Source organism: Bicyclus anynana, chromosome 27 (assembly GCF_947172395.1).
Source record: "Bicyclus anynana chromosome 27, ilBicAnyn1.1, whole genome shotgun sequence".
NCBI lineage: Eukaryota > Metazoa > Arthropoda > Insecta > Lepidoptera > Nymphalidae > Bicyclus > Bicyclus anynana.
The window spans coordinates 4,383,665-4,403,962 of NC_069109.1; the positions used below are offsets into that span (position 1 = coordinate 4,383,665).

The following is a 20,298-nucleotide window of genomic DNA, read 5'->3' on the forward strand; positions in this document are numbered from 1 at the left end:
GGTGGAAAGTTCTCATCAATATAAAATTTATCAAGTTCAAACACAAGGTAGCTACTGTGAACCGTCGAGGAGTTCCCTTAACTCTCCTTCATCTCCGTCACCAGACCCCCAATACAGTCACAATCTATCCAGGTGGAAAGTTCTCATCAATACAAAATTATCAAGTCAAAACACAAGGTAGCTACTGTGAACCGTCGAGGAGTTCCCTTAACTCTCCTTCATCTCCATAACCAGACCCCTAATACAGTCACAACCCATCTAGGTGGAAAGTTCTCATCAATACAAATTTATCAAGTCCAAACACAAGGTAGCTACTGTGAACCGTTGAGTAGTTCTCTTAACTCTCCTTCGTCTTCATCATCAGACCCTTAATACAGTCACAACCCATCTAGGTGGAAAGTTCTCATCAATACAAATAAATCAAGCCCAAACAAAAGGTACCTGCTGTAAATCGTTAACGAGTTCCATCGTCTGTGTACCGGCTCCATCATCAGACCAACTCCAGACCTTCATAAAATTGTAGTGGTTTAAATTACCTTATGGAAACACTAACAAACGCACTAGCCGTCTATACGATTTTCGAAAGTTCCCCTCGATTTCTCCAGGATACCATCATCAGATCCTGACATGAAAAAAATGGGACCACCCTGGAATCAAACCTTTCAAAACAAAAAAAGAATTTTCAAAATCGGCCCACAAATGACGGAATTATCGCTGGACATACATAAAAAAAAAAAAAAAAAAAAAAAAAAAAAACATACATACAGCCGAACGTAGAACCTCCTCCTCTTGGAAGTCGGTTAAAAATGAAGGAATTTCCATACGAACTTTCACCCCCTTCTTATTTTATTTTCGCAATATCCTATAACCTTCTCCGTATTATCGTCTTAAACCGTGCCAATTCATTCAGTAGTTTCAGCGTGATGCCCGCATAACAAAAAAACACGGACAGACAGACATGATTACTCAGATCGAGCACCCTGTGCACGTCACCGATATATTTGAATGATATTCCAGTAAACGCATCTTCATCCTGGGTCCATCTCACCACGTGCGACTCGGCGGCTGCGCCTTGTCCTCACTGGACAAGTACCAGACGCCTCTCTACGACCTCACCATAGACAAACAGAGTAAGTTATAGAAGAAGAAGAAGAAATAGAAATACTTTATTGCACACAAAAATACAATTATAAATTGAAACATTAAAAACATAAATTAAACTTAGCATGCAAAGTCGGCCTTATTACTATAAGTAATCTCTACCAGGCAACCCCTGACGAGAGAACTTGCGAAGAAAGAGCGGGAAGGTGCAAAGGTGGGAAGGAATATGTAATTATATATATAAATAATTACATAAATATATAAATATAATATAATATATACGTAAATATAATATTAAAATTTACATATGTATTACATAAAATATTACAACGAATAAATATATATACTACATAAATAATAAATAACAATAAAATAAATACCTCGAAAAAAAAAATAAGTTTTAGGTTAGTTATATACAGGGTGTCCCGCAAATATTACGACATACTCTACAGAGTCGACTAAGAGCCGTAATAGCCCAGTGGATATGACCTCTGCCTCCGATTCCGGAGGGTGTGGGTTCTAATCCGGTCTGGGGCATGCACCTCCAACTTTTCAGTTGTGTGCATTTTAAGAAATTAAATATCACGGGTCTTTTTTTTTATTCTTTACAAGTTAGCCCTTGACAATGTCACCTGATGGTAAGTGATGATGCAATCCAAGATGGAAGCGGGCTAACTTGTTCGGAGGAGGATGAAAATCCCTTCCCTTGGGAATACAGGGATAAAATATATGATATATGATAATAGAATTTTCAAAATCAGTTAAGGTCTAGAGATTTTTTAATTTTTTTTTCTAATCTTTACAAGTTAGGCCTTGACTACAATCTCACCTCATGGTAAATGATAATGCAATCTAAGATGGAATATAATAACTTGGGCGTGGGATGAAAATCCACACCCCTTTCGGTTTCTACACGACATCGTACCGGGACGCTAATTTGCTTGGCGGTACGTCTTTGTCGGTAGGGTGTAACTAACCACGGCCGAAGCCTCCTACCAGCCAAATAGCTGATATCATTTTTGTACATTCAAAGCTAACATTTGTACAAAAGACAAAATCAATATCAAAAATCATTTATTTCAAGTAGGCTCAGTTTACAAGCACTTTTGACTATTTGTAAAGATTCTACCACCGGTTCGGAAGGCAGGTTCTGCTGAGAAGATACCGGCATGAAACTCAACAGTTGCTCTTTTAAAAAATCATACAACATTGTAATTTACAGTTGATGACAACATTACAATTTCTTATAGTTTTACTTTCTGTGTGAAGGTGGAAGCTGATCCAATGGCCTCCAAGACAAAAATCAATATAACTTAAAAAACGTAAAATTTCGGATAACATAATATATTGCGTTATTTTAGTAGGCTTTGATGTCAGCTGTCAGTATGTAGAGTATGGAGTACTATTTACAGAACACCCTGTATTTTAAATAGGGATAGATAGATAGGCATAGTAAAATAGTATAAAATGAAAAACTCCTATGATCCAGATTCGTAGTAAATCTCCGAGTGCTATAGACTATATTTTGTTTTAAAAAAAATAGGGATTCTTCGTAAAATTCCAATAATGTAAACCAAGGTATAAAAAATACCTAAAATATCAGACTTACTTTAGGGTAAGTAGGTTAGAGGTAGAGTAGAGGTAGGGGTAGGATAGGGGTATGGAAGGGTAGGGGTAGGATAGGGGTATGGTAGGGAAGAAGTGTACATAAGTCAAAGCGAAGCTTGATTGGTTCTGCTAGTATTAAATAAACTTTTGTTTCTTTCCTTCTAATATTAAGTTTAATTTTTTTAGTATATGCTGAGTTAGAAGCGACGCGGCTGTTCGAATGGATGGACGTACAGACGGACGAGGACGAACATTCTATAGAGATGCATCTACCGTACATCGCCAAGGTTATGGAGGAGTAAGTACTGTGTCTCATAGGTTCGAAGCTCGGCGAAAAAAAATGCAATAAATATATTTTATCAAACCTAGTCATCATCCTTATTATTATTATCAAACAAAAAATACCGCATTCCAATGATATTAAATATTGTTAGATGTATTACTAGCACATGAAAAATGAGGCGCTCAAAAGAGGAAATTTATACACATCTTAATGTTAGTTGTGGTCAGCAACGAAAGTTATTTAAACAATTAATACCTAAATATAGTCTACAATGTCGCTCAGTTTTGTATACTATTATTCGGATCACCTTTTTGTGGTGATTTTGTAGGGACAAATAGGTTTGTTGGGGGTGAATTGATCAAAAAGAGTAGATAATATTATTTTAATTATATTTTCCTTCCAGATATAAGACTGGCTTCACAATAATACCTATTTTGGTTGGTTCACTAACACCTGAAAAGGAGGCAACGTAAGTTTTTATATTTTATTATTTATAACTGACTTCAAATTCAAGAACCTGCTTTTTCCTTTTTTTTACTATATTATATTATATTAGGTACAGTGCCTTTTTCTTTGGATATAAGATAATTAACTTTAGTGTCTAGACACTCAAGTTAATTATTAGTGAGGTCACCATCATCATTATCAACCCATATTCGTCTCACAGCTGAGCGCGAGTCTCCTCTCATAATGGAAGGGGTTAGGCCAATAGTCCACCACGGCCCAATTGCGGATTGGCAGACATCACACACGCAGAGAATTGAGAAAATACTCTGGTATGCAGGTTTCCTAACGATGTTTTTCCTTCACCGTTTGAGACACGTGATATTTATTTTTTTAAAATGCACACAACTGAAAAGCCCCGGACCGGACTCGAACCTACGCCCTCCGGAATCGAAGGCAAAGATACCACGGCTATCACGGCTCACGGTTGTTAATAGTGAATTTGAATAACTGAGTTTGTTTTGACTGATGGTGATAAAAAAATTCTGTTTCCAGGTACGGCTCAATTCTAGCACCTTATCTCGCTGACCCCCAGAACTTAGTGGTGATATCATCAGACTTCTGCCACTGGGGTACAAGGTTCCGTTACACGTGGCGCGACCCCTCACGCGGGAGACTCTACCAGAGCATCGAGTGGCTGGATAAACAGGTAAGGGTTTACCAGGATTTACAAGGGTTTCTCAGGGTCATTCAAGTTTTACACGGGTTAACCAGTTTTATAAGTATTTATAGGAGTCAACCAGGTTTCGTGGGTCATCCAAGTTTGACACAGTGCAACCAGTTTTATAAGTGTTAACCAGGGTTTGTAAAGGGTCCACCAGGTTTTCGAGGGTCATCCAAGTTTTATATGGGTTCACCAGTTTTGTAAAGGTTTATAAGAGTCAATCAATTTTTTGTGACTCATCCAAGTTTTACACGGGTGAAACAATTTTATGACAGTTAACCCGGATATTTATAAGGGTCAACCAGGTTTTCGAAGGTCATCTAAGTTTTACACGGGTCAATTAGTTTTATAAGGGTTAACCAAGGCTTATAAGGATCAATCAGGGTTTTACAAGGGTCAACCAGGGTTATTGAGAGTCATCCAAATTTTATACGGGTAAAACAGGCTTTATAAGGGTCGATCAGGGGTTTACAAGGGATAAACAGGCTCTTCAAGGATCATCCAAGTTTTACTAGATCATATACGGGTCATCCAAGTTTTACATGGGTTAACCAGGTTTATTTAGGTTTTTTTAATTTCCATGATTTTTTACCAATGAAAAACGACTTGTTTGTGGTACTTTAAAAATATAATTAAGTATTGACTGGGAGTTTCAAATACTATAAACTAAGCCTAATTGAAATAAATGAATTTTGAAGTTTAGTATTTTATATTTTTTGCCGGAAGCTTATGGCACTGGGGTTGTAAGGGTAGTAAAAAGAAATAGAACCGAGGTTCCCTTGCTTTTGGCACGACTGCTTCAGCGAAAGATTCCATTAGATCATTAAGTAGCTTGATAATAATCAGGTCAGGGTATACAAGGATTACAAAAATATTTCATCAGTGCAAGATAAATTGATTGTGGGAATTTGAAAAAACACTTAAAATCCAATAAACCCTTTTTTATTGGATTTTACAGAAGTGTTTACTGGTTTTTTGTCAGTGCACGATTGTGAACTTACAAATATGTACAGTTAAGGGTCAACTGGGGTTTTTAACATACATATTGTTTGGATAAATATGATTATTTTGTTAACTTTCTTTATTTGTTTTGTTAACTTTTAATATGTTTGTTAACAGGGTATGGATATAATAGAGAAAATGGATCCCCGCTCGTTTACCGATTATCTCAACAAATACAACAACACGATATGTGGACGACATCCTATTGGAGTGCTTTTACAGGTGACTACATTTCATCATTATCTAGCTGTTTGTTGTAAAAATTAAAATAATTATTAAATTAATTTGGTCCTGTATTGGGTGCTACAAGATAATTAGTACTTTAAAAGTTCGTACGTTCACATACTTACACATTTTGTTTTAAATGTCCACACAAATATGTTATTGACCGTAGACAGAAAAATTGATAGACAAATGATTGGTGTGCCGTTATAAGTCGTGAAATTGTAAACACCGTTTATAATCTATCTCGCGAGATTGTAAACTGTCGATAGGTTGTACAATTGTACATACTCCAAGAACCAGAACTTAAGTGGCTTAGAAACCAACTGTTAGGTTAGATTAGGTTAGATATTTTTTTATTTGTGAAAATACAAATATGTTTTGATTTTTTGATGAGAAGTATATTTTATTCTTTCAGCTGGGCTATCCATTATTTTCGTCTTTATTATCAACCTATTAAAATAAACATCAAATCAATTGACAAAATGTCATGTACCTATTGTATGATATCCGTTGTAGGCACCGGATGACATTTGTTACATATAATCTTTATTTCGTATGTCAACTAGCATACGTCAAAGATAGTGATAGCCTGCTGTGTAACAATTATGTTAGTTTGAAGTTTATTGTTGCGGCCCATAGTTACAAAATGCTTTCGCGAAACCAATTTTTAGTATCAATCATACTTCAATATTTATCGACAGTGTAGTGACGCCTCCATCGATAATTGAGCTATTTAACAACAATGAAATTAAGCTAGAAAACGTAGTCATCCTATTAAATAATAGGGTGAAAAATGTTAATTTCCAAGTATAGTCATCTAAAATATCAATATTTATAGCAAATTACTCGAAAATAAATTATTATATATTTAACGTCCAAGTAGTTACTTGCTAACATAGTTAATAAAATGTAAGGTTAACAACTAGCTAAAATAGTAATTTTCTATCCGATTGATCTCCCTTTCAAACAGCTTGTCTTGTACAGACAAAGGCCTCCTCTAATATTTTCCACGTATTTCTGTCTTTTGCTAATCGCATCCATTCTGGTCCTCCTATTTTCTTAAAATCATCTTCCCATCTCTTCATCTGTCTTCCTCTATTTCGTTTACTATCTCTAGGGTACCATTCCGTTATTATTTGTGTCCATTTCTCTTTCTTTTCTCTCAACATATGTCCCGTCCCAAGTAACTACTTGTATTTAATGATAAAAAAACAGCAATAAAGGCTTATTTTATTTTATTTTATTTTATATTTAACGTCCATTGCGACTGGTTTTCGCGAAACGAAAAATATCAATGACAATTTTCACGATCTATTTGAACACTATGCATGGAATATCGCATGTCAAAATTTCGCAATTGATCTACTGGTCTATTGACGCCTTTGTCTACGATGTCATGTGTAGATTTTTTTATATTTTACAGTGAATCAGATTCACATAACCTATATTTATTTTCCAGGCGATAGCGAAGCTAAAAAGTCAACCGCACGCACCACACATGTCGCTAAAGTTTCTCAAGTACGCGCAATCCTCTGAATGTATGACCATGCAGGATTCCTCCGTATCCTACGCCAGCGCTTCTTTGGTCTTCGAATAGGAATATTATTAGTATTTTTTGTAAAATAAAAGTGTGTGTCAGCCCCGACGCACGAATGGAGTTTACTCTTTCAGATCGACTGTCTAAATAGGTGTATGTCGTCCCGCAGCATACACTATGTACGTCTCAATACTGACGCCTGAAAAGGTGAAAGGTGCGCAACCGAGGTGCAGCAGGCCGCGGCGTGCGCTCCCGCCAACAACATGCACATGCGTGCAGGCACGCCCACGCGCGGGAGTGCACGGTGAAAGGTGCGCAGAATAGGTTGCGCACAAAAACCGGTTTCATACCGGGGGGTATATATGTAAAATCGATTCTTAAGGAGTAAACTCCAAAATAAATTGTAATAAATGTTCACGCATACGGGCCATCGGAGACAGACACTGGCCAGCCCACAGATTAAAGAATAATAGGCAGATAGAGCGCACGGAACACAGACGGTGTCGTAGCCGCTCCAAATACAAAATTCAGAAATAAATACATTCTCGAGTCAGTACGACACGAACCGTCGCATCAGTAACTTTATGTTATTCAAGAAAAATGGCGTCTTATGTTTTTTTTAATATTTTAAAAACTGTTCACAACAACTAAAGAAATAAAATGAAGTATTTTTTATTAATAATTCTTGATTATTATATTAATTTAAGTAATTGTTGTTAGTGATAAGTTTTGAAATACAAATTATGAAAATGTTTGAATGTGCAGATGTAAGGGCGTTTGGGTTTTTTATGGGTTTTATGGGTTATTCACCACGCTGCTTGTAAATAGTCAATCTGGATCATCTTTATTCTGTAAATTAGTCTGAGGATGGCTTAGACATTATAGAGCTTAGACACGGTACATGCAACTTGTGAATGGACTTCTTAAAATCTATACTAATATTATAAAGGGGAATGATTTCGTTGTTTGTATGTTTGCATTGAATAGTCTCCGAAACTACTAAACCGATTTGTATAATTCTTTCACTGTTGGGAAGCTACACTATCCCCGAGTGCTATAGGCTATATTTTATCCCCGTATTCGCACGGGAACGGGAACTACGCAGATAAAACCGCGCGGCGTCAGCTAGTGTTATATAAGGTTGTTTATAGAGTGATATTTAAACCTTAGAACTTTCGCTTGGAAATACATCAGAATACAATTACTATAATTTGGAGAGTTAAGATTGAGAATTAAAAAAAAAACGCTTAATATTAAAAAAAATACAATATAAAAATGCGTTATTCGTATAAAAAATAAACTTACAAAGGATGAACAAAATAAGGTAATATTTAATTTAATAGAATTTAATACATTTTGCACTACTAACAAAATGATTTTTTTTTATTAATAATTACTTTTTCATTTATTATTGCAAGATTATTAATATACAATATTTTTCTGTTTAAAATAATAAAAAAGGAAAATTTATAATAAGTTAAATATTTGTTGAATTATTATTTAGCTGATAAGATTGTATTAATATCTATTTAGTTTACATTCAAGGCAACTAAGAATAGTTATAATTAAAAAAAAGTTGTATCGTAATATGCCTGATGCCTGAGCTAAGTATATGAGCTAAATATATGAGGAAAAAAAACCATTTTTTTTTTTTTTAATTTCATGAAGACTAGAGAGTTTTCTTGGCAAGAGACTTAATAGCTGGCCACACTAGGCATAAATTATTTAACAGACTTATGAGCTTTTTTGGATTGTAAACCAAAATGGAGTAAAAATAACTTGGTTGTTTTTTTATTAGTTTTGTTTTTTTATTGATTTAAAGTTATAAAAACCGTTTTTTTAACGTTATCCTGTTACGTTTTTATAACGTTTGAGCCCCGATTTTTTCTCTATCTCTCTCTGTCTTACACCATACTATAGATGGAGATAGATGGAGATGATTTCAATATTCACATTGTCGAGTTATAAAGACTATAGTTACAAAATACGGTTAAATTTAATTATGAGTGTTTGTTTATTATGCTCTTACCCCTATTCATAAACATAGATGAAGATTTAAACATTTTTCTTCAATGATTTACGTCATAGTAAAGTAGACCATAAATACTACTTTTTAAAGTTTACTTTACTTTGAAGAAATTTGAGGTTTAAATCCTAGTCCTTGTTTATAAATAAGAGTGTTAATGTATTATTTATGTATATTTTTACATGGTTGTCTATTTAGAAGGAATGTAAGCTTCAAAATTAATCTCATAAATTAAAAATTAACCTCGGTCTCAATTTAGCATTTATTTCGTAAGGTGTCCAATAAAGATTTAAGTTGCCTTGTCGAGTTTTATTTTAAACTAGCCGACGTCCTGCGGTTTCACCCGCGTAGTTCCCGTTCCCGTGAGAATACGGGGATACAATAGAGCCTATGACACTCACAAATAACGTGGCTTTCTAGTGGTAAAATAATTTTCAAAATCGGTTCTGTAGATTCAGATATTATCCCCTAACCACAAACTTTACATTTCTCCATCGACTAATGTCATCAAATACAACGGAAGGGGATTCAGTTATTATTTTTTTTAATAAATTATTCTTCCTAGGTTAACATCAATGCTGAATGCAAATCTGTACATCCTGTACAATCTTACTATAATATTAGAACCATAGAGTTATATTGTACTTGTTACTTGTATCCACTCATATATCTTGATTAAAACTTCCAATTTTATTGACATAATATAAGGTAATTGTATCGATTGCCAACTATGAATCGAATATCGAATTTCGGCTGCAAAAATGCAAAAGCCTACTCTCGGCAAAGTAAATCCGCCAACAAGCACCCAAACATACTTTGCATTCAGAGGAATTACAGATCCTAAACATATGTTGTATAGAGGTAGACTAATGATTTTCAAAAAATATACCATCATGACAAAAAAGAAGTAACCGACTTGTCAAGTCAATTAGAATCTGTCAAACGATGTAAATTTTAAGTGAAACCCAAAATTTGAAAGTAAAAATGTCCTCAAAAAAATCGGTCATGGAAGATAATGTAAAATGGTGTACTCGGCACTTGAATAATGTGTAATAAAAAATGCAAACAAACGAAAACTTTGAATATTATTTTAATAAACACAAATCTTGGTACAAAGTTGATATTGATGGCTCATTTATAACTCAAAACTGTTCTAAACCAAAGAAAATGAAGAGAATAAAGATATTAGACAAAATGGTTTTGAAACCAAGAAGGAATAACTACGACAAGAAACCACAGAGTTTGCAGTTCCCGCACCAATTGACAGTAAAAGTGGCGGGAAGATTCGCCATCTTCATTTTCTTGGCATTATTCATTTATTGCATTTACGCTTTTTTAGGGGACGTAAAAATAGTAGAACAAATTGTGGTAGAGGGAGACGATACTAAACATTTGAATATACAGAAAGGTTCTGGTGTTTTCTATACAAAAATGGTTAACTTTATGGTAACAGGATATTATCTATGCTCCTTTCTTTGGTATCTAAATTGATTTAATTAAATAATTTGATTTGTCAGAAATAAAGTACTACCTACACAACTCTTGTAATTTAATTCTATCGCTAAGTGTTATTAATAATTGGGCATTTAAATTTTATTTTTAGGAGTAGACACTCCGTGGTACTATTTACATAAACAAATAAATAAAATTTAAGTAATTATAAAGACTCATACTGTATCATTCTCTGTTCTGTAGTATTATGCTGCATTTTCGATAAAAGCTTCCAAGCGACCTGATTTTTTCCAACATTTCAAAATATCAAAGAATTACACAAAATCTTAACAAATTAAAAGTATATAGGTACCTACCACATCAAACCATTTGTATCATAATGGTGAAATTCGCATGAAAATCCGTTCATATTTTAGTTTATCGCATACAGACAGGAGGACTTCGTTCTATACTATGTATAGATCAGAAAACAGAAAACTTCAGAAGTGTGAAGGATCAAGCATAGGAATGAAGCCGTTCAAATTACTCTTGGTGTAACTTCACGAACAAGCGATTTGTCACTGTGTATGGCATTGTGTGACGTGCTTAAACAGGTACAATTTTTGTGACGACGACGACTGAATGTGTCTTCTGGTGTTTTCTGTATACCGAGATGTATATAGCTAATGGTAGCAAAATGGTAGAATGTGTTAAATAAATGAAACAGTGAATAGTAAAAATATAAACTTTTATTACTTCGACCAATGTTAGTTTACAGTAACAATACAATATTATATACTTTGTAATGTAATTATATAGTTTGAAACAAATACATCAAAATAAGCTTTTGCGATTTTTCATCTTCAAAATATAACTCTTTACTGTTTATGCATTGAAGTATTAATTTTCAAAATAAGAAAATCTACTTTTTCATTTCAAAATACAGACTTTTGGTAAACATAGAATACAGCTTCTGAGTTTTATAAAAGTTAAATGAGAAAATACGGAATACAATTAGAATAATTCTACAGCGTAAATAACAAAAAAAAACTCTTGACTCAAAAAGGCTAGAACCCAGAGCCCATAACGCATTTATAAAATAAAATATTGTTTTAACCATAGATATTTTTTACCACAGTAAAATAGTTCTTCAATCTGTGGTTTTAACATATTCAAATAACAAAAAATTTAACCTAGTTCGGACTAGTTTAGTATTTTAGTCGAGTACAAACGATTTTTTGTATTTTCCGCCTAAGAATCGTTCGTACTCGACTAAAATACTAAAATCTCTGTCTACAATTACAACGACATCTATGGGAGAAATGTGATAACATTTAATTTTTATAAATTCATAAATGGCGCTCAAATGAACACAAATATTTCATCTATACCTATACAAAACAAAAGTCCAGCCAGTTACACCATTTACTTATTTACTCGACAACAGCGAAACAAATTACAATGAAATTAAACTCCGCGCCACGAAACAAGTCCAGTAGACGCGGTGCTAATTGTCATTTGTAAATAATGTAATTTGTTAAGGTTTTAGCCGCGGGACTTTTTCATGATACGGAGTCTAGGTATAGTACGATGCAAACTTCATGACGTTTCGGAACATCGCGCGATAAGCTGCGAAATAGAAGATTTTAGGTATCAAAGATAACGTAGGGGCGCGGCGGCATGGCATATCCCCATATAACAAACCTATGTTGGACTATATAATACATAGTTGGGCAAGAAATTTTCGAATTGTTACTTATAGTGCATACCCCAGTTAAAAACCTTGTGCAGCTTATTTCGGAGACGTCATAATGATTGCATCTGATTACACAGACATACAGTGTCCATTGGTCAAGTAATTAAGTAGTTCAACGGATCAAGAAGTCCAGGATTCGAGATATTGAGTTTTTACTTCAGAATATTTTGTTTTTACCTATATTATATATATTTTCATAAAAAATCCAGTTATAAGTTTTTCAAATTTATTTTCAATTGAACAGTAACTGCATAATCAATACAATTTTATTACAGCTATGCAGTTTAAATAAAAAATGTAATCAAACAAAATGTACAGTTAAAATTTCATTGTTTACTATTTTTTTTTACTTTTTGTCACAGTTCAATGTCATAAAAACCTAATCATAACATTACAAAATAATTATATTTGTATATCTAAAATAATTTAACTTGGCACTTTTACACACACACACACACACAAACACTGATTGTGTAGTATTGTAGTTATGAAACGAAAGACATGACGTCACACTGAAAAACGTAGACAGAGAAGTATTAAGATAGCAAGAAAGCGCCCATCGCATTCTGTCAAGAAAGTAAACATGTTAAGTTATGCGTGGACTATAAAAACTTATGCGTGGACTCTGTAAAAGTAAACGAAAAACGAATAATTATTCGTTTCGTATTGAATACAATACGTACACAATACATAATGGAAAGCATCCTTGTATTCCTTCAAAAAAGAACAACTTATTCGTGGACACTGAAATACAAAATAAGTTGATTTGATACGTAGACAGAGAAGTGAATAGACCGACAGAAAATATTCATCGCATTCTCTCAAAAACACAACAGAGATCAACTTACGTGTGGACTTAGCACAACGATGATTTAATCAAGAATAAACGTATTTTGACTGTGAGTTAGAACTTGTTACAAAATTACAAGTACAGGTAATAGATAGTTCAATCCACGATGACGCCCCCACTCTTTTTTTGCAATCGCTTACAGTGCAAGTATGCAATGAAAACTGCAAGAATGTAAGTTCTATTACTACGCAACGAATAGCAATGTGTGCACACGCACACAAAATTAAATCAAAATAAATTTCATATTTATCTACAAGTAAAAATAAAAAAAAAGACAAAGAGTGGGGAGCCTTCGTGAATTGAACTTACTATACTTATAATTTGCAACAAGTTAGCTAAAAATAAATTGGTGAAAAAATTGTACAGTCCTGTATATCTTTTGACTTACAACAGCATGCCAATCAATTGTCTAATGACTTCTCTGTCTACGCTGAAAAGTGCCTGAAAAGAATTTGCTGCATTCATCTACAGAATGAATGAATGTTTTAAAATGCCAAGTTTAAATAATTTAAATACACAAGTGGAAATAGTACATTTTCTATTTTATTATTATCAATAAAATAATTAAAGTATTATACAATAAAAAGAAATAAATAAAAATTTTAAATGAGGCTTTATATAATTTATTAATAGTAATAATGTAACTTTAAATCAACAATAATTATGATTACAATCAAAACATGTAAAACAGTCATGCACCCTAAAGGGGGGAAGTGGGCAGATTTTTTTTTTTAAATTATTATATGGTCGTGGATACTTGTTCTTAAAGGATTTTTAGAAAAAAATATATAGAGATACATCGGCAACAGGGAACATATATTATGTATGTGATTTGAATTAATTATATTTTTCTTTGTATTTATCACAGATTAAAGAATAATATTCAAATACATCAAAAACTAATACATTCTCGAGTCAGTACGACACAAGGCTTTGCATCAGCAATTCTCAAATTATTATTCAAGAAAAATGGCGTCTGATGTTTTAACTATTTTAAAAACTGTTTACAAAAACTAAAGAAATAAGATGGAAATATTTTTAAAGGTTTGATTATTAGTCTAGATATTAATTTACGTAATTGTTGTTAGTTAAAGTTTTGAAATACAAATTAGGAAACAAGTTTGTCACGGAGACGCGTGACATTTTTTTTGCGTTTCACCGGCTTTACCGCGCGCTTTTAAAGACTCATTCTGTATCATTCTTTAATCTGTGGTGTTTATATTCACAACATATTTTTTTTTCATTTGCTAAGTTTTAAATTATGAATTTTAATTAATGAAAAAAGTATAATCCCCCGGGAAATTGAATTATAGTGAAACATTCATCATGAATATTAACGACTCACCTGTATTTTAGTAGAAATTTTCTATTCTGTACAATTTGTACGTATAGAGCTCACCCTAACCACAAACCTAGTGACCGCCACTGTACTCTGCAGTCGAGGTCTCAATCAAAGAATTTGTCTATAACAGATAATTTTCATAAATACAAATATTCATTTCCAACTCCTTTACTTTGGACATATTTTTAAATATAGACAAACTAGCGGACGCCCGCGACTTCGAAAAAATCTTAAATCACATTTTAATTTTTTTATGAATTATGAACTAATTTTTAAAACTGTAACTCTAAAAATGAAGGACTTACAAACTTTCTGCCCCTATTTCATCCCCTTTCATTTTTATTTTAGGGTCAAAAAGTACCCTATGTTTTGCTCCAAGGTCCCATTTACCATTATATTAAAATTCATCTTGATCGGTTCAGCCGTTTATCCGTGAAAAGGTAACAGACAGACAGACAGACTTTCGCATTTATAATATTAGTATAGATTTATTTCAATTGTTTGGCGATTGTGAAAACTTAACAAAACAGAAAAAATAATTTATCATCATCATTCATCTGTCACTTACGCCAATTGTGACTAATACGACACTGATAACTAACAAGCAATTTGCGTCAATTATAAATACTTTTGGTGTAAGTTACACTAATGGTATTCACTACAACAATGTGGCAAGTAACACCAATGATGTCAGTTACGACATTCATCAGCCACTGCCTCGACTCAACACTTGCATCACTTACGCCAATATTGACTCGTACGACATAGATGACTAACAAGCAGTTTGCGTCAGTTATGAATACCTGTGGTGCACGTTACGCCAATGGTAGTCAATACAACAATGTGACATGATACACTAATGGTGTCAGTTACGACATTCATAGGTCACCGCCACGACTCAACACTTGCATCACTTACGCCAATGTTGACTCATACGACATTGATAACTAACAAGCAATTTGCGTCAGTTATAAATACTTTTGGTGTAAGTTACACCAATGGTATTCACTACAACAATGTGGCAAGTAACACCAATGGTGTCAGTTACGACATTCATCAGCCACTGCTTCGACTCAACACTTGCATCACTTACACCAATGTTGACTCATACGACATAGATGACTAACAAGCAGTTTGCGTCAGTTATGAATATCTTTGGTGTACGTTACGCCAATGGTATTCATTACAACAGTGTGGCAAGTTACACCAATGGTGTCTGTTACGACATTCATCTACCACTGCCTCGATTCACCACTTGCATCACTTATGCCAATGGTAACTAATACGACATTATTACTAAAAAGCAATTTGCGTCAGCTAAGCATACCATTGGTGTAAGTTACCCCAAGGTGTCAGTTACGACATTATTCTGCTACTGCCTCCACTTGATACCTACGGCAATGTTGACTAATATGACATTGATGAATAACAAGTATTGTGCTTCTGTTACTAATACTTTTGGTGTGATTTACGCCAATGATACCCTTACAGTCACTTAAGCCAATGTTGACTAACACGCCATTTGCATCAGTTGCGTGGATTGGTGTCAGTTACATCAATAGTGCCAGTTACTTCAGTTGTGTCAGTAATATTACTTAAAAGTTTATACACCTAGTCATTTACACCAAATTGTGACTAACACGCCAATTGCACAAGATACGAGTACCTATCATTGGTGTCACTTACGCCAAAAGTGTCAGTTACGCTATTAGTTGGGTGTATGGTTTACAAATATAATAAGTATGGCGTAATTTTAATATGAAGTTTGTTGGAAATTAACTAAAAATTAATCACGAAGCACCGCGGCTGGTCGACGGGGAGTCTGAAAAAAAAACACAAAATAAAAAAAAAAAATCAGAAAGTCAAAATATTAAAAGTCAAAACTTCCAATTGCACTAACTCACAATAGCTCACTTTATACTTTGTAATTAACTTTAAAACTAAGTTTAAGTTTGGATCGTGCTGCGATGCAAGAACCAGCTCATGACTAAGGGCCCCGTATGGGTTCGAAACTAGTCGGGCATACTCCGACCTAATATCACGTGAGTTTTAGTCGTGTTTCATAATCAATTAATATGAATAACACTCACGATAGTTTAAATTTTAAAAAAAACTTTAAAACTTTTTTAATGTTGGGTTTTAAATATTACTAATTCTATTTAAGAATAAAAAACTAAATTTTTCACAAATCCTGCAAAAACTGCATATATTATGACTGTATATATTTGTTACACTATTACGCCAAAGTATGGATTATTATTATTATTATTATCAACCCATATTCGGCTCAATGCTGAGCTCGAGTCTCCTCTCAGAATGAGAGCTTAGGCCAATAGTCCACCACGCTGGCCCAATGCGGATTGGCAGACTTCACACACGCAGAGAATTAAGAAAATTCTCAGGTATGCAGGTTTCCTTACGATGTTTTCCTTCACCGATTGAGACACGTGATATTTAATTTCTTAAAATGCACACAACTGAAAAGTTGGAGGTGCATGCCCCGGACCGGATTCGAACCTACACCCTCCGGAATCGGAGGCAGAGGTCATATCCATGACTCTTGCACGCAAAAAATACTAAATGGATACATAATTTCTGCTAAATTTATGAGAAAATGAAACAAACGCGGACAAAGTCGTTAACATTAGCTAGTTAATAAAAAAAAAAATGGTTCCTCTTACCTGGCGATGACAAAGTGACGTAATCCTCCTGAAAATAAAAAATTCTGTTTAAAACATAAATTCACAAACAAATAATTATTTAATTAACTAATTGCCTCGTTTTTTTTTATTCTCTACAAGTTAGCCCTTGACCACAATCTCACCTGATGGTAAGTGATGATGCAATCTAAGAAACGGGCTAATTTCTTAGGAGAAGGATGAAAATCCACACCCCTCTCGGTTTCTACACGACATCGTACCGGAACGCTAAATCGCTTTGCGGTACGTCTTTGCCGGTAGGGTGATAACTAGCCACGGCCGATGCCTCCCACCAGTCAGACCTGGACCAATTAAGAAAACTTCAATCGACTCAGACGGGGATCGAACCCAGGACCTCCGTCTTGCGCCAAGGTGTCAGTCGTTAGTCCAGTGGTTTGTCGAATCCTGGGCCGGGATATGTGAGACTAGCTGACGCCGCGCGGTTTTGCCCGCGTGGTTCCCGTTCCCGTAGTAATACGGAGATAATATATAGCCTATAGCCTTTCTCGATAAATGACCTATCTAACACTGAAATAATTTTCCAAATCGGACCAGTAGTTCCTGAGATTAGCGCGTTCAAACAAACTCTTCAGTTTTATAATATTAGTATATATGATGATATGGTGGTGTTGTCGTACCGGTACTCTGCTCCTGTGCACGGTGAGCGTGCGTTGCGGTACGCTGCAGTCGGGCACCACGCCGATAGCGTTGTATATCTCTCGCAGCATCACCAGCATGGTGTCTTCAGACTCCCTGACATTACAGATTCTCATATATAATCTCAATCTTTTATTGTCAACCACAGAGTAAAGATCATACAGAATGAGTATTTACAAGCAGAGTGGTGAAGCCGGTGACACCCATAAAATAAAACGTCACGCGTCTCCTTGACATCCGAAAATACAAACATTATTCATAATTTGTATTTCAAGATACATCACTAACAACAATTACGTAAATTAATAATATAATAAAAAAATACTCCATCTTATTTCTTTAGTTTTTCTAAACAGTTTTTAAAATACAGTGTAAACATGTAACGTCACGTCAATCGATTTAACGTCAAACTCGCTAAAGCGTCAAAATCACATGGCTTTGATTGGTTTAGCTTGCTCTCCATACAATGATATACTCTATATTGCGTTACACCCACTCTCTATAACGACAATTAAGTCATAAATAGTTTTTGCGGATTGGCAGACTTCATACACGTAGAGACGTGTCTACTAAAGCGTCAAAATCACATCGGCTTTGATTGGTTTAGCTTGCTTTCCATACAACGACACACTCTATATAGCGTTACACCCACTCTCTATAACGACAATTAAGTCATAAAAAGTTTTGCGGATTGGCAGACTCCACACACGTAGACGCGTGTCTACTAAAGCGTCAAAATCACATCGGCTTTGATTGTTTTAGCTTGCTCTCCATACAATGATACATTTTATATAGCGTTACACCCACTCTCTATAACGACAATTAAGTTATTTTGCGGATTGGCAGACTTCACACGTCTACGTCACTGCCAATCCGCATTGGGCCAGCGTGGTGGACTATTGGCCTAAACCGCTCTCATTCTGAGAACAGACTCGAGCTCAGCAGCGATTTGCTGTGGTTGATGATGATGACGACATAGAGAGTAGTTTTTAACTTCACCCGTGAACCTGTGACACATGTTGTGCCTCATATGCCTCATAACAAATATTATATATACAATGATACACTCTATATAGCGTTACACCCACTCTCTATAACGACAATTAAGTTATTTTGCGGATTCCAACAATCCACAAAATAACTTAAGACAATCCGCATTGGGCCAGCGTGGTGGACTATTGGCCTAAACCCTTCCCATTCTGAGAACAGACTCGAGCCGAGTATAAGTTGATGATGATGACGTCATAGAGAGTAGTTTTTAACTTCACCCGCGAACCTGTGACACGTGTTGTGCCTCATATGCCTCATAACTCACCAGTAACACACGTGACTGCTCATAGCGAACAGATATTCGTTGATCATCTCGAAGGGCGCCTCTTGCAGCACGTGGTCTATACGTCTACCACCGTTGAGTCGGCCCAGCATGTCTGGTGTTACCTGTTAAAAAAAGTAAAACCTAGATTTCACTTCCGATAGATTATACTATACCGAAAAATAACACGTTAAATTGTAATCAGTATTTTCAGTCCACAATATGACGGCAGATTATAATATCACGAGTGAGATTGTAAATTAACGAAATTTACAATTTAACAGTTACATATTCAACTGTCTTGAGTTATCATTATTAGTTATTCTGGAAGTATTTTATTTGACTGACATATGTGTTTCATTCCTAACTCTATGGACACAGAACTGTCTGCTGTAAGGCCGACCAATCAGGGTCAAGTTCGGACAGTTGACGTTTTAAGGTTGCAATTTAACGGTTTCACTTCCGATACATTATAATATACCGAAAAATAACACGTTAAATTGTAATCAGTATTTTCAGTCCACAATATGACGGCAGATTATAATATCACGAGTGAGATTATAAATTAAAGAAATTTACAATTTAACGGTGACATATCCAACTGTCTTAAGTTATCATTATATATATATATATATATAAAAAAAATCTTTCTCACCTCATTTTCTTGTATTTGGTCTTCTTTGCTGCATTCGGCGTTCAATTGCTCTTTCTCCATTTCCTCTTCAACCACCTGAAAAAAATTTTGAAATAATTAGTTGTGTTTAGGATCCTTAGGATATTTAATACTAGCAGAAACTCTCCCTTAAACCCGCGTAGTTCTCACCTTCGTGGGAATGCAGGGATAAAATATACCCCCTGATAATGTAAGCCACTGCACGTAATTAGCCATAGCAGCACTCGTGTTACAATGGTTGTTCACTCTCTACTCCCTCATTCTCATAGACCGGTGAGAGATCAGACTGACGGCTTTATGTGCTCTCCGAGGCGAGAAAAATTCCAATAACGTATTTTTTTTTGTTAACCTGACCCGGGATTCGAACCCTGGACCTCACTGTCTATAGCCGAACCAGCTTACCACGGGACCATAGAGACAGTTAGAGTATTATGTATTAAATGTACCTATTTAACACTGTAAGAGTTTTTAAAATGAACCAGTAGTTCCTGAGATTAGCGATTATTGTTCAAGCAAACAAACAAACAAACTCTTCAGCTTTATAATATTAGTATAGATATAGTAGTAGTTTTTGACGGCCTCCGTGGCGCAGTGGTATGCGCGGTGGATTTACAAGAAGGAGATCCTG

At 34.7% G+C, this 20,298-nt stretch overlaps 2 protein-coding genes across 3 annotated transcripts in view; one reads left to right on the plus strand and one right to left on the minus strand.

The window, feature by feature from the left end:
• Positions 1 to 9,248, plus strand: part of LOC112049521 (protein MEMO1) — a 19,975-nt gene extending 10,727 nt beyond the window's left edge. The window contains exons 4-9 of the mRNA XM_052890434.1: positions 1,018 to 1,130; positions 2,896 to 3,007; positions 3,396 to 3,461; positions 3,992 to 4,145; positions 5,280 to 5,384; positions 6,847 to 9,248. Coding sequence (XP_052746394.1) covers positions 1,018 to 1,130; positions 2,896 to 3,007; positions 3,396 to 3,461; positions 3,992 to 4,145; positions 5,280 to 5,384; positions 6,847 to 6,984 — 688 coding nt within the window. The 3' untranslated portion in view covers positions 6,985 to 9,248. The remainder of the gene's footprint in view (positions 1 to 1,017; positions 1,131 to 2,895; positions 3,008 to 3,395; positions 3,462 to 3,991; positions 4,146 to 5,279; positions 5,385 to 6,846) is intronic.
• A 1,864-nt stretch (positions 9,249 to 11,112) lies between these two features.
• The window catches only part of LOC112049543 (uncharacterized), a 119,485-nt gene continuing 110,299 nt past the window's right edge, over positions 11,113 to 20,298 (minus strand). Inside the window, exons 16-20 of one of the 2 annotated variants that reach the window (XM_052890407.1) lie at positions 19,653 to 19,727; positions 19,001 to 19,122; positions 17,667 to 17,781; positions 17,011 to 17,038; positions 11,113 to 16,151 (exon numbers count right to left, since the gene is read on the minus strand). In XM_052890407.1, the coding sequence (XP_052746367.1) occupies positions 16,120 to 16,151; positions 17,011 to 17,038; positions 17,667 to 17,781; positions 19,001 to 19,122; positions 19,653 to 19,727 (372 nt within the window). In that variant the 3' untranslated portion in view covers positions 11,113 to 16,119. The remainder of the gene's footprint in view (positions 16,152 to 17,010; positions 17,039 to 17,666; positions 17,782 to 19,000; positions 19,123 to 19,652; positions 19,728 to 20,298) is intronic. The other variant, XM_052890408.1, reaches the window with a different exon arrangement.